Source organism: Myripristis murdjan, chromosome 13 (assembly GCF_902150065.1).
Source record: "Myripristis murdjan chromosome 13, fMyrMur1.1, whole genome shotgun sequence".
Taxonomy (NCBI): domain Eukaryota; kingdom Metazoa; phylum Chordata; class Actinopteri; order Holocentriformes; family Holocentridae; genus Myripristis; species Myripristis murdjan.
The window spans coordinates 4,933,641-4,952,333 of NC_043992.1; the positions used below are offsets into that span (position 1 = coordinate 4,933,641).

Sequence of the window (18,693 nt, forward strand, 5' to 3'; positions counted from 1 at the left end):
TGAGCGGCCACATGAACAACAAAAACAGGTTTAGGCCAGGCCGATCAGACTTACTCCAGTCAAATGGCTATCTCCCACTATCATGAACCACACGTCAAAGCACACAATACCACCAAAACCAGTAGATCCAGCCAGCATATCAATTCCAGACAGGGATTCCCACAGAAAAGCTTTCGTCATTGCTCTAAATGAATTTCTCACCTCACTTGCTGGGTCGATGTGGCCGGTCCAGGCTCCCAGATAAACCCCCTCACTTATTGTCTGTCCGTATCCTTGTTTACAGACGAAGCCTATTCAGCCCTCATCGGGCTGTGGAGCATCCTTCAGCGGGATCAGCGCCACCTCGTCCCTCCAGTCGGCCTGCACCAGCGGCGCTACGGCGCTGCAGAGCTCTGGGTCGCTGTTGTCGGAGGCACGCAGTCCCTTCCCATCGTCAAAATCAGCACAAAACATCAGATTTCCTCTTTTTTTAGTCCCCCCCCCTCCTCGCTCGGCCATTGCGCATCATCTCACCCACCACGGCTCAGCATCGTGCGTCGCCGCATCTTTACCGCAGTAGCCTCCGGTGCGCTCAGCGAGCAGGATGACGGAGAGCTATTTGACTTGCAACCCACTCACTCATAGGAGGGGCGACTGATGCCGCCGAGCGGCAGCAGGAGGAGGACAGGCGGGTATGAGGGGCGCTTAGTGCCACAGAGCCGGAGCCGGAGCAGAGGCTGTGCTGTCTGCACACACAGGACAAGGAGAAAAGCCTGTATATGATTTAAATAATAATAATAATAATAATAATAATAATAATAATAATAATAATAATGTAGCAGATACAGTGTGTATGGGGCAACTGTAAGAAGTACAGGTTTGGATTAATATAGATGTCACTGGGATTAGACAGTCAGTGACAGTTGCAGCTGTTTGCCCAGTTTGTGGTGCATCCACTTTAATAAAATAACTAAATGATAAATCTGTCCCTAGCAGGGAAAGAGAAAAAACAACACTGACAGTGACAGTTCTTATGGACAATTTCGTATTTCTCTGTCATCCACATGCTAATCCAAATTTGCTGAATCGCAATTTAATCTTAAATGTAAAGAAGTAGGGTAACTGTATTCATCAAGGGCCAGGTTGAGGTTTGCAGGTGTGAACTCTGTAGCTTCACACCAGGACATCGCCATCACCAAAACCACATTGACTCGTTTTTAATACAGTTTGCAAACTGACTGTAAATTTGCATTGCCATGTTAGGTTTCCATGCAGAATCAGGCTCAAGTACAGGTATCTTCAATAGATTGATTAAATATTGCCTCTGAGAGCCCCACACTTCGCCAACCACTCATTTTTCATCTTAACACTGTGTGTTTCCCAGGAAATCAATCGAATAATAGTCAGACTTTATCCCCATCAAGGCCATAAATAAGTTGCACTTTCCTGTTAACATTTCACTGAACAGCAGCAGCTACCAATGAGGGGGAACATCAAAACGGGAGTGAGGTCACTGTGCAGCCAGGGCAGCCCTGCAGCACCAACACCTTCAGTCTGATCAGTGTATGTACAGAAAATAATCCATGTGACCATCAATCAGTCATTATCAGACCACTGAATGGACCTTATCTGTCATAATCGCCCACACAGGTATGGGTTAATAGGGCTCTGCAGCTCCCCCTGGTGGGTCAGAAGAGTTACCATCTGTTCCTCTCATCAGTCACTCTTAACCAGTCAAACACTGGTTTTAGCCACTTTCGTTAACTTCTGTTAGCGAGTTGGTTACAGGTAGGAAAGGCTTTGTTTTGATGGTTACGTGTAGGAAAAGGTGGTGGCTAATGCTAGCAAACGTAACATAACATTTGTGAACATTAGCTAGCTAAAAATCAACGTGGTTCTTGGGTCTGAATGGTTAAGACAGACTGATGATAGGAATAGATGCTGACAACCCTCAGAGCCACTAGGGGGTGCTGCAGGGACCTGCAGGCCCAAACCTGTGGGGGGATTACATCTGGTAATGTCTGATCAGTGGTGTGATAATGAATGGGGTGCATAACCGCTGCCCAGTGGATGGATCAATGGCTGTCTGTATTTCTGAATGTAGCAGCTTTTAAAACTAAGGTTTTCTTTAACTCATCATGAAGATGCACCACATTAATAACTGAGCTTTGGAAATGCTGAAGGATGTTTTCTCCCTCAGTGCATATCAGCCAGGCTCCTCGTCCAGCCATGCTCTGACTGGACGAGGACCTCTGGTTTGCACTGGATGCACTGGCATGAAACTGGCATTGCTCCTGTCTTGACTCTGATTAAGATCTTCAAACATGGTGAGCTCCTCTCCGGCAGAGACGGTGAGGATGTTATTGACAGCACGTCTCGTGTGGCATTGATCGCCCCTCGTACAACATTATTCACCCCTCATACCCAGTCACCCTCGTAGCCTACGTCGCACAGCGTCATCACAGGAGTAAATGAGTAGATTGAGTGGACACGCACACACAATGGGAAGACGTCATGCACCCCTGTGCCCTAGTTTACCACTTTGTCTCGCAAAGTCCGTCCTCTCCATTATTCAAGCTGCCCCGTCCCTGAGCTGAGTGCTGCGGCTGGGCTCAGCAGACAGGACCAGGGTTCTCATGGAGATGTTTAGGCCCGGCAATGATCAGCCTCTCAGGATATTTTAAATGACCAGTCTGTGCTGACATCTTCAGTCTATGTCTCATCCTGTTAGGCCTGATGGGGAGTGCTGCTGTAAGGTGAGTGTGAGCGCAGGAAGTCTCCCCGGTAAGTAAGATGATGAGGCCTAGTGTTTAATCTGAAAGTCAAAGTACTTCTCATGTGCCTAATTTGAAAATCTTAATTTGTGCCCGATGCTGACCCAGGGTTAGCAGACAGTGGGCAGAGCCAGAGACCCACAGTGAGAGCAGGATTAGCTGGGTTTACCTGTGAGAGTTTCCCACCAGGGACTAACAACTAAACTGCAGCTCCTTTGGTGAAGCACGAATCGCCCGACGTTGGCTTTCCAACATGAGCAAGCAGAGCGCCACACATGTAAATTCCACACGATGAAGCCAAAAATGATATAACTTTGAAACTATGGTGCAACATCATTCAGTTTCCCCTGTTGTTTACATGGATGTCCCCTGAAACAGCCACAGACCGGCTGCAAGTCATACTGTGCCTGGGCTGAGCGATGACCTCTGAATCCAGTTTTTGAACCATAAGAACAATAACTTCTCAGGTTGTGATAAGTTCACTCTCGATCAGTCTGGCAGCACATGAGCACGAGGTCAGATGGAAGCTCAGTGTTTCAAGAGAAGAAGAAGCCTGTATCTAGAAAAGTACATATAAACCAACTTGTCTGGGCTGGCTATAAGCCTGGCTGACTGTCCGAGCTGAAACTCATCCGAGCTTCTAGCTATAAAGGCACTCCAGTTCACTGGTCGTCTGACCTTTATCATGTTTATGAATGGCCTTAAACTGAAAAATCACAGAAACACAAACAGCCTGGGCCTACAGTTTGAAAAAATGATGTCTGGACTTGACAGTGTGGAAATCAGAGAAAGGTACAGTGAATAAAGTCATATAAAACACCATTCAATCAAGTTTTGGGAGTATTAATTTTTATTAATATGACATCTTAACCAACATTCTCTCCAATGCAGCTTTGACAAAACATTTGGCACTTAAACCCTTATATGCTGAAAGAAAAAAATATTTCAAAGACACGATGAGACCAAAAATGCAGCGGTAAAAATCTCTCTATACACATAGATGCTGTTGAGTGTGTGTTATCTCTCCTCACCGCTCTAGTTCTATTTATCACCTGCAAAACAGGTCAAGTGTTAAAAGCTGTTAATGAAAACTTGTTGGACTGTGAGTAGATTCTCAGGTTTTGTCTCTCGTCTTTTCATTTCTATCTACCAACCTTCCCAAAACAGGAAAAATCGTAAGACTTTCATTCCAAAATGTTATATATCCATTTGAAAAAAAAAAGTTGCTAATGTCGCTAAATGTTAAGGAAAACATTGATTCTAGCCTGTAAAACTGTACTGCTCTGTAACTACAGGTCTCCAGACGATTCAGCTGTGAGCTGCAATTTGATGCCTGTAACAGTTTTGTAAAAAGAGTAAAATTCTGTTTGTCAAATGGTGGGAATCTCATTTTGGAATAAAACTCTTTACATTTCTCAGTGTAGATAAAACAAATTATTTAAAGAGCTAAGTGACACATCAGCTTTGTCCCGAAATGTTTTGCTCCCTCATTTTAAAGCAATTAGTGCTTAAAAAGGAAGACACGTTTTTTTCAAAAAAAAAAAAAAAAGAAAAAAGAAAAAAGAAGAGGACCAAGACACTGTCCACCGCTGAGTGAAACTGCCCCCATTAGCGTGATGCTGATCTGTTTAACGTGTGAAATTTGCAGGGCTTTTGCAAAATGCCTCATTATGGAGGGCAGTTTGTTGGAGAGGAGGCGGTGCCCCGGCGCTCTGGTACCTGCTCCCCTCTGAGCTCAGAGGACTTGCTCTGTCATGGCTTTTTGTGTGAGATCCAGGCCAGCCGCTCCCCAGCCACTCTGTCATGGCAGCAGCCTGAGCCGGGCCACAGCGCCACCGCCAGGGAAAACAAGGCACTCTGTTCAACCATAAAAAATTTTTTGTACATTTTTTTCCTGACAGTGGACTATAAAAGTGTGAATATGAAAAATGAGCAGCAGGGTGGCCTGGTGGTTAGACACCAACCAATAACCAGAAGGTCACAGGTTTGATTTCCACAGCGGACAATGTGTCCAGAGTGTCCTTGAGCAAGACACTGGGCCGCGCACCTGCTCACTCACTGTAATTTTCTCTGGATAACACCACCCGCTAACTGCCTACATGCCTAGGCAACTAAATGTAAATGAAAAACTTCAGCAAAAAAAGTAGCTTATAAACTCCAAAAAGCTCACACGTTTCCTACAAGACAAACAGAACAGGACATCAGCCCAAAAATATTATTATTTCTACCTCCTACACTCTCAGAGAATATGAAAATAATTACATTTTCATTGAAGGGATGCTGCCTTGAGCAAGTAATTATATAAATGTATTTACAAGAATATTACTCTGGCATGCACTGTAGTGTAGCAGTGGTTTATTTTTTTTAAACATATGACTAATAATAAAATCATGGCCAAATCCATGATGCTGGTTCAATATGAAAGTATTGATGCATTTTAGCACTTTTTGTGAACAACAATAATGAATCAATATGACATGTTTACATTCAGAGTGAAACCAGTAACCCCCCCCCCCCCCCGCAAAAAATCAGATAAATAATTTTGACTAAACTAACAAAACTCTGTCAAACAGTAACAAAAAATAGTCACATTTAAAATGAAAAAAAAAAAAAAAAAAATACTAAACAAAACAAAGGAAGTATATATTACTCTATTGATCTCATAATGACAAGAAAAATGGTTGATGAAATTTCACTGATTTTTTTTTTTTTATCACATTCATAGCTCACCTATTTAAAATACAAAATAAAGAGCTAAATTTCCTTTTCTAGATGTTGCCACGGTGCAGGCTTAGCTTTCAAGAACACAGCAACCTCACCAAAGCAATTGTTTTTTTGTTTGTTTTTGTTGTTTTGTATAAAAAGAGACGTTTCAGCAGCCGTTCCAACATCTTCAGTACTCATAGTCCAGCACCCGCTGAGTCGTCGTCGTAGTCGCTGTAGCGTCACCTGTCAGTGTTTCTGTGGTAACCATGTGCCGGGTGACTCTGGTGGTCCTGGTCACCGTGGTGACGGTTCCCTCCTGAGAAGAAGAGACGTGGTGTTCCTCGGACACTTCGTCAGGGCTGAAGCTTACCTCCGAGGTGTGGAGGCAGAAAGATCCGGAAACCTCGGCCTCACCTCCCAGCTCCCCCCTCCGCTGGGCCTGAGGAGAACCTTCTGGAGTTATCTGGAGGAAGCCTGAGGGAGAGAAGAGAAGAGAAGAGAAGAGAAGAGAAGAGAAGAGAGGAGACAGGGAAAGAGAAGAACGAAGAAAATATGAATGAAGAGAAGACGAGGGTGCATGAAACAAAGAGGAAAAGGAAATTTAGTCTGATGTAGCAGAGACAAAAGAGAGGAGGTGATATATTAATGACCTTGAGTAGCAAAATTCTAGCTTTCTTTATAAAAAATGGTGATAGTGAAGTACATAGAAACGGATCAGATGAACCAGAGCTGAACCCTCCTGTCATCTCTGTGACTCTGTCTCATGTCTCCAAACACATAATTAACAGCTGTTTCTGCCTTTATATTTAATGACTTTTCTTGCGTTCATTGGTACAACTGGGTAAACATAAATTAACAAGATGATATATTTTCAATGTCCTGCACACATTTTGAATGGGGGGCAGGGGGACGCGGTGGGGAGTATTTAAAAGGCTATTTAGGTAGTCAACAAGAAACATAAAGTGTCTGACACACAAACTTAGGAACAATTTTCCATTACAATCACTTTCTGAAGGTTTCTGAAGGTCAACTGATTAAAAAAAAAAGTTTGTAAATTTCATGTTCAATGTTCATTTCAAAATTGCTATAGATAAGGTTCATAAATCTGTACTGCTACACACGGGGTTCAGTGTCTATGTTTACGAATTAATTTAGTCAAGAAAGGAATTCACCACTGCCCTGTAGCATTACATTGGAGCTTGTTTGATTTGGATCCTTCTATCAGTAATTTCTTCTCAAATGGTGGACATTTCATTTTGGAGGGAATGTTGTCTTAGATCCTCACCTGTGGAGTGTGGCTTCAGGGTGAACTTGGGGACCTTGAACCAGGGGGAAGACTCTCTCTCATCGGCCCCCAGCCCTCTGCTGTCGCCCTCTGTCTCGCCCCAGGCCTGGACCTTCCCTGAGCTGAACTCCATGGTAAAACCAGCTGGCGACTCTGAACTGTCTCTGTCCAGCATCTCCGTCCTGGCATGAGACGACACCACCTCCTCCAAGGGCTCTCTCTCTGCCTCCTCCTCCTCTTCTCTTGACCCTCCTTTCTTCTTACTGAAACCACTGAAGGACATCTTGCCTGATTTGACCTTAAGGCCTTTAGCGTCTCCCTCGGTTGCTCCCGGTGATGAATCCCTCACTAGTTTTGCACTCGCTTCTGTGCTCTCCTCCCCACTCCCCATCTTGCCATACGGAGAGGTGAACTCCACCTTTGGAAGTTTAATTTTACCACTAAACTTGCCTTTATCTTCTTTAGATCCATTGTGCAGACTTGCATCTTTTTCACCGTTGAGGCTGGAAGTTGAACCTTCACCTTTGAGAGTGACATCAAAGGAGCCCGACTTACTGGGAGAAAAAGCAACTTTGGGAAGTTTCATCTTCCCACTCTTTGACTTCTCCTCTCCCTCCACCGCCCCCTCTGTGCTCACAGCAGCTCCTTTGTCTTTGGAGCCCGACTTCCCAAAGGTTGGCTTCATTTTGATTTTGGGCATTTTTACTTTGACATCTTCTGTTTCAGCCTCAGCTGTTGCCTCCACTTCTGGGAGGTCTGTGGATTCAGCAGCCTGGTCTGTTTGAGGAGGATTTACCAGCACAAACACAGCTTTCTTTACTTTAGGCATCTTAGGGCCCTCATACCGAATCTCCTTCCCATAGATATCCATTCTTCCCTCAGGAGAGGAGATGGAAGGTAATGGGACACCAAATTTAGGGATTTTGATTTTCTTACCTTTTCCTGTTTTGTCACCATCTTCATCCTGTGATGCACTTATATCAAAGTCAATATCTGGTATCTTGGGGGCCTTAATTTCAATGTTGGATAAAGAGGGGTCACTTTCTCCATCTGTTCCTAAGGACCCAGTGCCTGAACCTTGTTTGGTCTTTAGACTAACGGTTGGTAATATGACCTTTGGCCCTTGGAGCTTAATATGATCTTTATCCTCTGTTTGTCCATTGTAAGTTTCTCCATGGGCTGAAATCGAGGGACCAGAGAATTCCACATCAGGGATGGAGATATCAGGTAACACTGGACCACTAGCTTCAACCTCTGGCAGCTCAATGTTTCCTTTGCCGGGTTTGCCTTTTTTGATTTTGAATCGACCACTTACTCCTTCGTTCTCATCTTTTCCAGGCTTTTTCACCTCAGCTGTTGCATCTCCACTGTTTTTCATTTTAGGCATTCCAATCTTGAATTTCCCTCCTTTTACTTTAGGCCCCTTGACTTTGCCACTGGTTCCCTGTGAGCTGAGATCCAAGTCTGGTAGTTCAACCTTTTTCCTGTCTTTCTTTCCTTCTCCTCTATGAAGACCAATATCAAGCTCCAGATCTCCTTTGGGACCCTCAATATTTATTGTTGGCATCTTTAGTTTCAAGCCCTTGTGCTCTCCCTCAGCTTTTACATCATGGTCCAGATCAGGTGATGTCACTTGTGGTACTTTGATCTTCCCCCCAGCCTCAGCACTGGGTAAGCTGATTTCTGTATCGCCTAACTTCCCCTTTGGCACTGCTATGTCAACCTTTGGAGGTTTGATGTCTGGCCCTTTGATTTTTCCTGCTGCAGCCTCCATCTCTACATCAGTATCTTTTGTTTTACCTTTTGGAAGTGAAATGTCGACTTTTGGCATCTTGATATGTGGTGTTTTAAATTTGCCCCCCTCTGCTTTTATGTCAATTTCTGGACCCTCAATTTCTCCAGATTTCCTTGTGGGCAATGACAGTTCAACATTTGGCATCTTGATATGCGGCATCTTGATCTTCCCTCCCTCTGCCTCCACACTCAAATCTGGTGTGTCAATATCCACTTCTCTTTTAGGAAGAGATATATCAACATTTGGCATTTTAACATGTGGCATCTTGAACTTTCCCCCATCTCCCTCAATCTCGAACTCCGGACCCTCGATCTTTCCAGATTTTCCTTTTGGTAGTGAAATATCCACTGAAGGCATTGTGATATGCGGCATTTTAAATTTTCCTCCTTCTGCTTTTAGCTCCATCTCTGGCCCTTCAATTTCAGCTTTTCCTTTTGGTAGTGAAATGTCAGCACTAGGCATTTTGACATGTGGCATCTTAAGCTTCTCTCCTGCTCCCTCGAATTCTATGTCCATATTTGCCATGCCAGTTTTGCCAATTTTGGCTTTGGGAAGAGATATATCTACATCAGGCATTTTCATATGTGGCATTTTGAATTTCCCTCCACCTTCTCCCTCTAGCTTTACTTCTGGACCTTCAATCTTGCCAGACTTTCCTTTGGGTAGTGAAATATCAACTTTTGGCATTTTGATACCAGGCATTTTGAATTTGTCTCCGTCTCCCTCAACTGTTACACTCACATCTGGTGTACTAATTTCTCCAGTTTTTACTGTGGGAAGGTTTATGTCAACATTTGGCATTTTGACATGAGGCATCTTAAATTTCCTGCCCTCCCCCTCTATCTCCATTTCTGGTCCTTCAATCTTTCCAGGTTTCCCTTTAGGAAGAGAGATGTCAATGTTTGGCATCTTAATGTGAGGCATCTTGAACTTTCCTCCATCACCCTCAATTTCAACCCCAGGACCTTCAATCTTTCCTTTGGGCAGTGAAATGTCGACTGAGGGAACTGCAATATGTGGCATTTTAAGACCTCCCTTGTTTGTTTCAAACTCCAATTCTGGTCCCTCAATTCTGCCAGATTTTCCTTTGGGTAGTGAAATGTCAATAGAAGGCATTTTGAATTTCCCCCCTCCTTCTCCCTCAATTTCTACCCCTGGGCCTTCAATTTTGCTAGATTTTCCTTTGGGCAGTGATATGGAGGGAACCGTAATCTGTGGCATCTTGAATTTCCCACCTTCTCCTTTGATCTCTGGACCTTCAATTTTGCCTTTGGGCAGAGATATGTCAATGTCAGGCATTTTCACATGCGGCATTTTGAATTTTCCTCCCCCATCTCCCTCTACTTCAACTTCGGGACCTTCAGTTTTTCCTTTTGGCAGTGAAATATCTACTGAAGGCATGTTGAGCTGTGGCATCTTGAATTTTCCACCCTCCCCTTTGATCTCCATTTCTGGACCTTCAATCTTGCCTTTGGGCAGAGATATGTCAACATTAGGCAATTTCATGTGAGGCATTTTAAATTTCCGTCCTCCATCTCCCTGTATTTCAACTTCTGGACCTTCAATTTTTCCTTTTGGCAGTGAAATATCTACTGAGGGCATGCTAAGGTCTGGCATTTCGAATTTCCCACCTTCTCCGTGGATCTCTGGGCCCTCAATCTTTCCCAGCTTTCCTTTGGGTAGTGATATGTCAATGTCAGGCATTTTCATATGAGGCATTTTAAATTTTCCTCCCCTATCTCCCTGTATTTCAACTTCTGGACCTTCAATTTTTCCTTTTGGCAGTGAAATATCTACTGAGGGCATGCTAAGGTCTGGCATTTTGAATTTCCCACCTTCTCTGTGGATCTCTGGGCCTTCAATCTTTCCCAGCTTTCCTTTCGGTAGTGATATGTCAATGTCTGGCATTTTCATATGAGGCATTTTAAATTTTCCTCCTCCATCTCCCTCTATTCCAGCCTCTGGACCTTTAATGGTTCCTTTTGGCAGTGAAATATCTACTGAAGGCATGCTGATGTGTGGCATCTTGAATTTTCCCCTCTCCCCTTTGATCTCCATTTCTGAACCTTCAATCTTGCCTTTGGGCAGAGATATGTCAACATCAAGCATTTTCATGTGAGGCATTTTAAATTTTCCTCCCCCATCTCCCTCTATTTCAACTTCTGGACCTTCAATTTTTCCTTTTGGCAGTGAAATATCTACTGAGGGCATGCTAAAGTGTGGCATCTTGAATTTTCCACTTTCTCCTTTGACCTCCATTGTTGGGCCTTCTGTCTTTCCCAACTTTCCCTTGGGTAGTGATATGTCAACTTCTGGCATTTTCATATGAGGCATTTTGAATTTCCCTCCACCCTCTCCGTCCATTTCTATCTCAGGTATATCAGTGCCTCCAATTTTTGCTTTAGGAAGAGAGATGTTAGGCATTTTTATGTGAGGCATCTTGAACTTTCCTTCTCCTTCAATTTCCACCTCAGGACCTTCAATCTTTCCCTTTGGCAGTGAAATATCCATATCAGGCATTTTGAAATCCCCTCCTTCTCCTTCTATCCTTACATCTGGACCTTCAATCTTGCCAGATTTTCCTTTGGGTAGTGAAATATCAACTTTTGGCATTTTTATTCCAGGCATTTTGAATTTGCCTCCCTCTCCCTCAACTTTTGCATCAACATCTGGAATATCAATTTTTCCTGCTTTTACTGTGGGCAGGGTTATGTCAACGTTGGGCATTTTGACATGGGGCATTTTAAATTTCCCTTCTCCCCCCCCCTCCAATTCAACACCTGATGCACTGAGATCTCCAGATTTTTCTTTGGGAAGGGATATATCTATAGATGGCATTGTGATATGTGGCATTTTGAATTTTCCTCCATCTCCTTTCAGCTCCACTTCTGGTCCCTCAATTTTTGCAGACTTTCCTTTTGGCAAGGACATATCCAAACTGGGCATGTTGATGTGAGGCATCTTGAACTTCCCTCCCTCCACCTCAGCTCCAATGTTACCTCCTTCAATGTCACCTGTTTTTCCTTTAGGAAGTGACAAGTCAATATCAGGCATTTTGATGCTGGGAATCTTGAATTTGCTTCCTTCTCCCTCAGTCTTTGTGTCATGCTTTACTTTAGGGAGGGACACATCCAGGTCTACTTTAGGGACAGAAACATCAATAGTTGGCATTTTGGGGATTCTGAGGTTTCCCTCATAACCTCTGATATCAGCCTCTGAGACATCCACTTCAGCTTTGGGAAGAAGAACCTCGGTTTCAGGTGTCTTAGCTGCTGGTAGTGATAGTTCAACAGAAGGCATCTTGACCTTGGTCTTAGCGTCAAGGTCACCTGACCTGCCCAAATCTCCCTCTTTAGAGCCAAACCCTGGCATGGAGAACTTGGGCAATTTAATTGTGACATCAGGTGCATGGAAGCCACCTTTTCTTTCCATGTCTCCCTCCAGTTTAGCATCAACTTCCCCCTCTGGTAGCTGACCCTTTGGTGAGGATATTTTGAACTTGGGGAATTTCACTTTGTATTTTGATTTATCCTCTGGGCCCTCAACATTTATTTCTGGTTTAGGAACATCAATTTTCCCTTTCTTTGCTTTAACGTCCACCTCAGGACAAGACACAGATATATCTGCATCCTTTTTCGATATTCCAAATGAGGGCATTTTAATTTTAGGCTTTTTCACTTTGACCTTAACTTTTCCATCGCCATCAAATTCTACTGATGGTGCTCTAATTTCTCCCTCTACTTGTGGTGGGCTGAGAGAAATATCCGCCTTGGGGCCTTGTCCTTCTATCGCCAAATCACCACTCTTGGACTTCAAACCAAACTTAGGTAAGGAGAACTTGGGGGCTTTAAGGGAGATATCAGGCATGTCAAAGCTGCCCCCTGAGTAAGGCCTCCCTCCTTCTGCTTTCAGAAGCTCCACCTCCACATCATCACCTTTAGGTTTGGTCAGGCCAAAGTCTAGATCCACCTTAGGAGCTGAGATGTCAACTGTTGGTAATTTGACCGTGGGAAGCTTGATGGATCCACCTGTACTTTCTATGGCACCTGCTTCAATGTCCGTGCCCTTAACTTTTATCTTCGGTGGTTTCACCTCCCCTTTGAAGCCACTAGACATTTCAAGGGTTCCCGATGCATGAGGACCACTGGTGTCCACTTTGAGGCTTTTGTCTTTGTGACTAGATGGAAGGCTGAGGTCAAGGTCAAACCTGGGGACATTTATATCAAGAGCTGGCATGTGGAGTCCACCACCTTTTTTACCAGATGTGTCAACCGCCACTTCACCCTGCCCCGTTATTTGGGGAATTGAGACATCTGTTTTAGGCATGTCAAATTTTCCACCTTTTGCCTCAGGACCCTTGATATTGATACCAACTTCTTTTGACTTTATTTTTGGTAGGGACAGGTCAACTTTTGGCATTTCAAACTTTCCTCCTTTTCCAGATGGCCCTTCAATATTGATATCACCCTCCACCTTTCCTGCGGGAACTGAAATATCAACTGTTGGCATCTTTATATCTCCTCCCTTCATCTCTGGTCCTTTTATTTTTATGTCACCCTCTGGAAAATTCACCTTTGGTAATGAAACATCAAATTTGGGCATTTTGAATTTCCCCCCTTTCCCCTCAGGGCCCTCAACATTTATGTCACTCTCAACTTTTCCTTTGGGAAGTGAAATGTCAATGGTTGGCATGCTGAATTTCCCTCCTTTAACCTCAGGACCCTCTATGCTGACATCTCCCTCTGGAGATTTCCATTTAGGCAGTGAAACATCAAATGATGGCATGCTGAACTTTCCACCTTTAACTTCAGGTCCTTCGATATCAAAATCAAGTCCCTTACCCTTAATTTTAGGAAGTGTGACATCAACTGAAGGCATTTGAAACTTGCCTCCTTTACCTGCATGGCCCTCAATGTCAATATCTCCCTCTATTTTTCCTTTTGGAAGTGAAACATCCATGGTTGGCATTTCAATCTTTCCTTTAATCTCTGGTCCTTCCACTTTGACATCACCCTCTGGCAGGTTCATCTTTGGAAGCGAAATGTCAAATTTGGGCAGTTTGAATTTACCTGATTTCCCTTCAGGACCCTCAATATTGATATCGCCTTCAACCTTTCCTTTGGGGAGTGAAAGGTCAATGTCTGGCAAGTTGACTTTTCCCCCTTTCAGCTCAGGACCTTCAATATTGACCTCTGGTCCCTTAGCTTTCATTTTAGGAAGAGAGATATCAATTGAGGGCATATGGAACTTGCCTCCTTTACCTGCATGGCCCTCAATGTCAATATCTCCCTCTGCTTTTCCTTTGGGGAGTGAAATATCAATGTCTGGCATCTCAATCTTTCCCCCCTTGATCTCTGGTGCTTCTATTTTGATATCACCCTCTGGGAGCTTCACCTTTGGTAATGAAACATCAAATTTGGGCATTTTGAATTTCCCCCCTTTCCCCTCAGGGCCCTCAACATTTATGTCACCCTCAACTTTTCCTTTGGGAAGTGAAATGTCAATGGTTGGCATGCTGAATTTCCCTCCTTTAACCTCAGGACCCTCGATGCTGACGTCTCCCTCTGGAGATTTCCATTTAGGCAGTGAAACATCAAATGATGGCATGCTGAACTTTCCACCTTTAACTTCAGGTCCTTCGATATCAAAATCAAGTCCCTTACCCTTAATTTTAGGAAGTGTGACATCAACTGAAGGCATTTGAAACTTGCCTCCTTTACCTGCATGGCCCTCAATGTCAATATCTCCCTCTATTTTTCCTTTTGGAAGTGAAACATCCATGGTTGGCATTTCAATCTTTCCTTTAATCTCTGGTCCTTCCACTTTGACATCACCCTCCGGCAGGTTCATCTTTGGAAGTGAAATGTCAAATTTGGGCAGTTTGAATTTGCCGCCTTTTCTCTCAGGACCCTCAATATTGATATCACCTTCAACCTTCCCTTTGGGGAGTGAAAGGTCAATGTCTGGCAAGTTGACTTTTCCTCCTTTCAGCTCAGGACCTTCAATATTGACCTCTGGTCCCTTAGCTTTCATTTTAGGAAGAGAGATATCAATTGAGGGCATATGGAACTTGCTTCCTTTGCCACTATGCCCCTCAATTTCAATATCTCCCTCTACTCTTCCTTTGGGGAGTGAAATATCAATGTCTGGCATCTCAATCTTCCCCCCCTTGATCTCTGGTGCTTCTATTTTGATATCACCCTCTGGGAGCTTCACCTTTGGTAATGAAACATCAAATTTGGGCATTTTGAATTTCCCTCCTTTAACCCCAGGACCCTCAATGCTGACGTCTCCCTCTGGCTGTGAAACATCAAGTGATGGCATGCTGAACTTTCCACCTTTAACTTCAGGTCCTTCGATATCAATATCAAGTCCCTTACCCTTTATTTTAGGAAGTGTGACATCAATTGAAGGCATTTGAAACTTGCCTCCTTTACCTGCATGGCCCTCAATGTCAACATCTCCCTCTATTTTTCCTTTTGGAAGTGAAACATCCATGGTTGGCATTTCAATCTTTCCTTTAATCTCTGGTCTTTCCACTTTGACATTACCCTCTGGCAGGTTCATCTTTGGAAGCGAAATGTCAAATTTGGGCAGTTTGAATTTACCTGATTTCCCTTCAGGACCCTCAATATTGATATCACCTTCAACCTTTCCTTTGGGGAGTGAAAGGTCAATGTCTGGCAAGTTGACTTTTCCTCCTTTCAGCTCAGGACCTTCAATATTGACCTCTGGTCCCTTAGCTTTCATTTTAGGAAGAGAGATATCAATTGAGGGCATATGGAACTTGCCTCCTTTACCTGCATAGCCCTCAATGTCAATATCTCCCTCTACTTTTCCTTTGGGGAGTGAAATATCAATGTCTGGCATCTCAATCTTTCCTCCCTTGATCTCTGGTGCTTCTATTTTGATATCACCCTCTGGTAGGTTTATTTTTGGAAGAGAAGCGTCAAATTTGGGCATTTTGAATTTACCCGTTTTTCCTTCTGGCCCTTCAATATTAACATCACCTTTGATTTTTCCTTCAGGAAGTGAAATATCAATGGTTGGCACCTCAAATTTCCCATCTTTTCCAGAGTGAACTTGAATATCAATATCTCCCTCTGCTTTACCCTTTGGAAGAGAGAGGTCAATTTTTGGCATGTCAAACTTGCCACCTTTAACTTTCGGTCCCTGAATCTTCACATCACCCTCTGGGAACTGTACTTTGGGCATGGAGATGTCTACAGTAGGCATGCTGACTTTGCCTCTTTTTCCTCCTTTTGCTTCACCTTCGACAGTGATACCAGCCTCTAACTTTCCTTTAGGAGATGAGATGTCAACTGTGGGCATTTTGATTTCCCCTCCTTTGACCTTGGGTTCCTTAATGTTGATGTTACCTCCCTTTGATTTCATTTTAGGGAGAGAAATATTAATTGAGGGCATGTGGAACTTCCCCCCTTTGCTCTTAGTCTCCATGTCTCCCTCAACTTTTCCTTTGGGAAGGGAGATATCAAGTGATGGCCCCTCAAGGCTAACTTCACCTTCAGGGATCTTCATCTTTGGCAAGGATGCATCAACTGCTGGCGTTTTAAACTTTCCTCCTGTTCCCGAAGGCCCGTCAATATCTAATTTGCCCTCTGCTTTTCCTTTGGGAAGAGAAATATCAATTGTTGGCATGTGAATTTGGCCACCTTTGATCTCACTTCCTTTTACGCTTAGATCCACTTCAGGTGATTTAACCTTTGGAAGAGAGATATCTAATGAAGGCATTGTGAATTTACCTCCCTTTCCACCGCCACCCTCAACATCTCCCTCTAGTTTTCCTTTTGGAAGTGACACATCAATCGAAGGCATTTCAAACTTTCCTCCTTTCAACTCAGGACCTTCAATATCAACCTCACCTTCTTTTAATTTCATCTTTGGGACAGAGATGTTAAAAGTGGGCATCTTGAACTTGGCTCCCTTACCACCGCTGCTTTCAAGGTCCATATCCCCTTCTAGATTTCCTTTGGGAAGAGAAAAGTCAACGGTTGGCAGCTCAATCTTTCCTCCTTTGGCCTCAGGGCCTTCAATCATCACATCTCCTTCAGGTAGCTTCATCTTTGGAAGAGAAATGTCCAGAGAAGGCATGGCAAATTTTCCCCCTTTTCCTTCACCACCCCCAATATCTAAATCTCCTTCTACTCCTCCTTTGGGAAGAGAAACATCAACTGTAGGCATCTTGGCACCTTTTCCCTCAATGGCAATCTCACCTTTGGATTTACCTTTTGGGAGAGAAATGTCTACTGATGGTGCTTCTATTTTCCCTCCTTTAATTTCAGGGCCCTCTATGTCAACCTCACCAACAGATGTCCTTATCTTAGGGAGTGTGATGTCGAATGACGGCATTTTGAATTTGCTCCCTTTTGCTGATGGTCCCTCTATTTCAATGTCCCTCTGTGTCTTTCCTTTTGGTAGGGATATATCAATAGATGGCATCTGTATTTTACCTCCATCTTTCATCTCTGGCCCCTCTATGTTGAGATGACCCTCTGGTTGTTTCAGCTTTGGTAAAGAAACATCAAAGGTAGGCATTTTAAATTTGTTTCCCTTCCCTGTGTGGCCTTCTACCTCAACATCTCCTTCCATTTTGCCTTTGGGCAGGGAAATGTCAAATGTGGGCATTTCAGATTTACCACCTTTTAGTTCAGGACCCTCAATGTCAACTTCTGTCTCACCTGTCTTCATTTTAGGTAGGGAGAGGTCCAATGATGGCAAGTTAAATTTTCCTTCTTTGCCCTCCGCAGCTTCAATCTCTCCTGCTTTTCCTTTGGGAAGAGTCAGGTCTACTTTGGGCAACTTGAAGCCCCCTTTGACCTCTGGGCCTTTAATATTTACTTGTCCCTCAGGTGACTTAATTTTAGGGAGAGATATGTCAAAATCAGGCATTTTGAACTTTCCATCTCCGCCAACATAATGCTCCATATCTACATCTGCACCCTTTGCTGTCATCTCTGGGAGAGAGATGTCCACATCAGGTGTTTCCATCTTTGGTAAGGAGATGTCAACTTTTGGCATGGAGATATTGGGTCCTTTTAAAGAAGTACCTTCCACCTCATCAGGTATTCTCCGTCCAGTGTCCAGTTCCAAATCAACATCAGGAACAGAGATGTCAATGGCAGGCATTTTGATTTCCATCTTCCCATCTGCTTTATAGTCTGGAGGTGTGATGTCCATGTCAGACTTGCCCTTCACTTTTGGCAAAGAGATATCGACAGATGGCATCTTAATAGATGCACCTTTCCCTGAGAGATCCATGCCCTCAACACCCGCTCCCTTGATCTTTGTTTCAGGTGCGTTTATATCTCCCTTTATGGTGGGAAGAGAAAGCTCCAAATCTACATCTGGAGGTGTTATGTCAATATTGGGCATTTTCAGCCCCATCTTCTCAGGACCCTCAGCTCTTATCTTGATGTCACCATCTATCTCATCAGAATGGCGTGAGAGTCGAACTTTGGGTAGTTTCAACTTTGGCATTCTCAGCTTGGCCTCTCCTTTGCGTGCATCTATATCTGCTTTTCCCACAGTCCCCTCTGTATCAGCTCCTCCTTTTAAGTCAATTTTAGGCGCTTTGAATTCTGCCTTTCCCTTCACAGTGGGTAAAGATGCCTCAGCTTTTCCTGAAGGGAGAGCAAACTCCACATCTGGTGCGTTAAACTTAGCCCCTCCCTTTTCAACTTCGATGTCGCTGCCTTTGTTGCTAGACAAACTGAACTCCACTGATGGTGGTTGTAGTTTCACATCTGCTGGTTTCAGCTCTACAGGCTTAGTTGCCAAGGCTGGGTCTGACACTGTGTGTTTGCTCTTAGGAAAGGCAATTCCAAACTTGGGTCCTTTCCCCTTGGTTTTCACTTTAGCTCCCTGTACATCAGGTGAAGAGATATCCACCTGTCCTTCAAATGTTCCTGTTTCCACTTTTCCTCCTGTTGCTCCTCCAGAATAACCCCTCATTTTCATTCCAGGGAACCTAGAAGAATATGATGAATAGTGTATAGAAAGGGGAGGAAGAGGAGTAGAAAAAATGTTGTAATATAATCAAAATCAATGGGAACAGCCAATAGAGACCTTCCAAAAATACTCTATATCTGTTTTGGAAAAAGGAAATTTATCATTCAGTATCTCTGAAATATAGA

The 18,693-nt window shown here is 43.7% G+C and overlaps 1 protein-coding gene across 1 annotated transcript in view; it reads right to left on the reverse strand.

Annotated features, from left to right (window-relative positions):
- Window positions 1-5,646: 5,646 nt before the first annotated feature.
- The window catches only part of prx (periaxin), a 31,443-nt gene continuing 18,396 nt past the window's right edge, over window positions 5,647-18,693 (reverse strand). The window contains exons 9-10 of the mRNA XM_030067484.1: window positions 6,745-18,527; window positions 5,647-5,933 (exon numbers count right to left, since the gene is read on the reverse strand). Of these exons, the coding sequence (XP_029923344.1) occupies window positions 5,647-5,933; window positions 6,745-18,527 (12,070 nt within the window). The remainder of the gene's footprint in view (window positions 5,934-6,744; window positions 18,528-18,693) is intronic.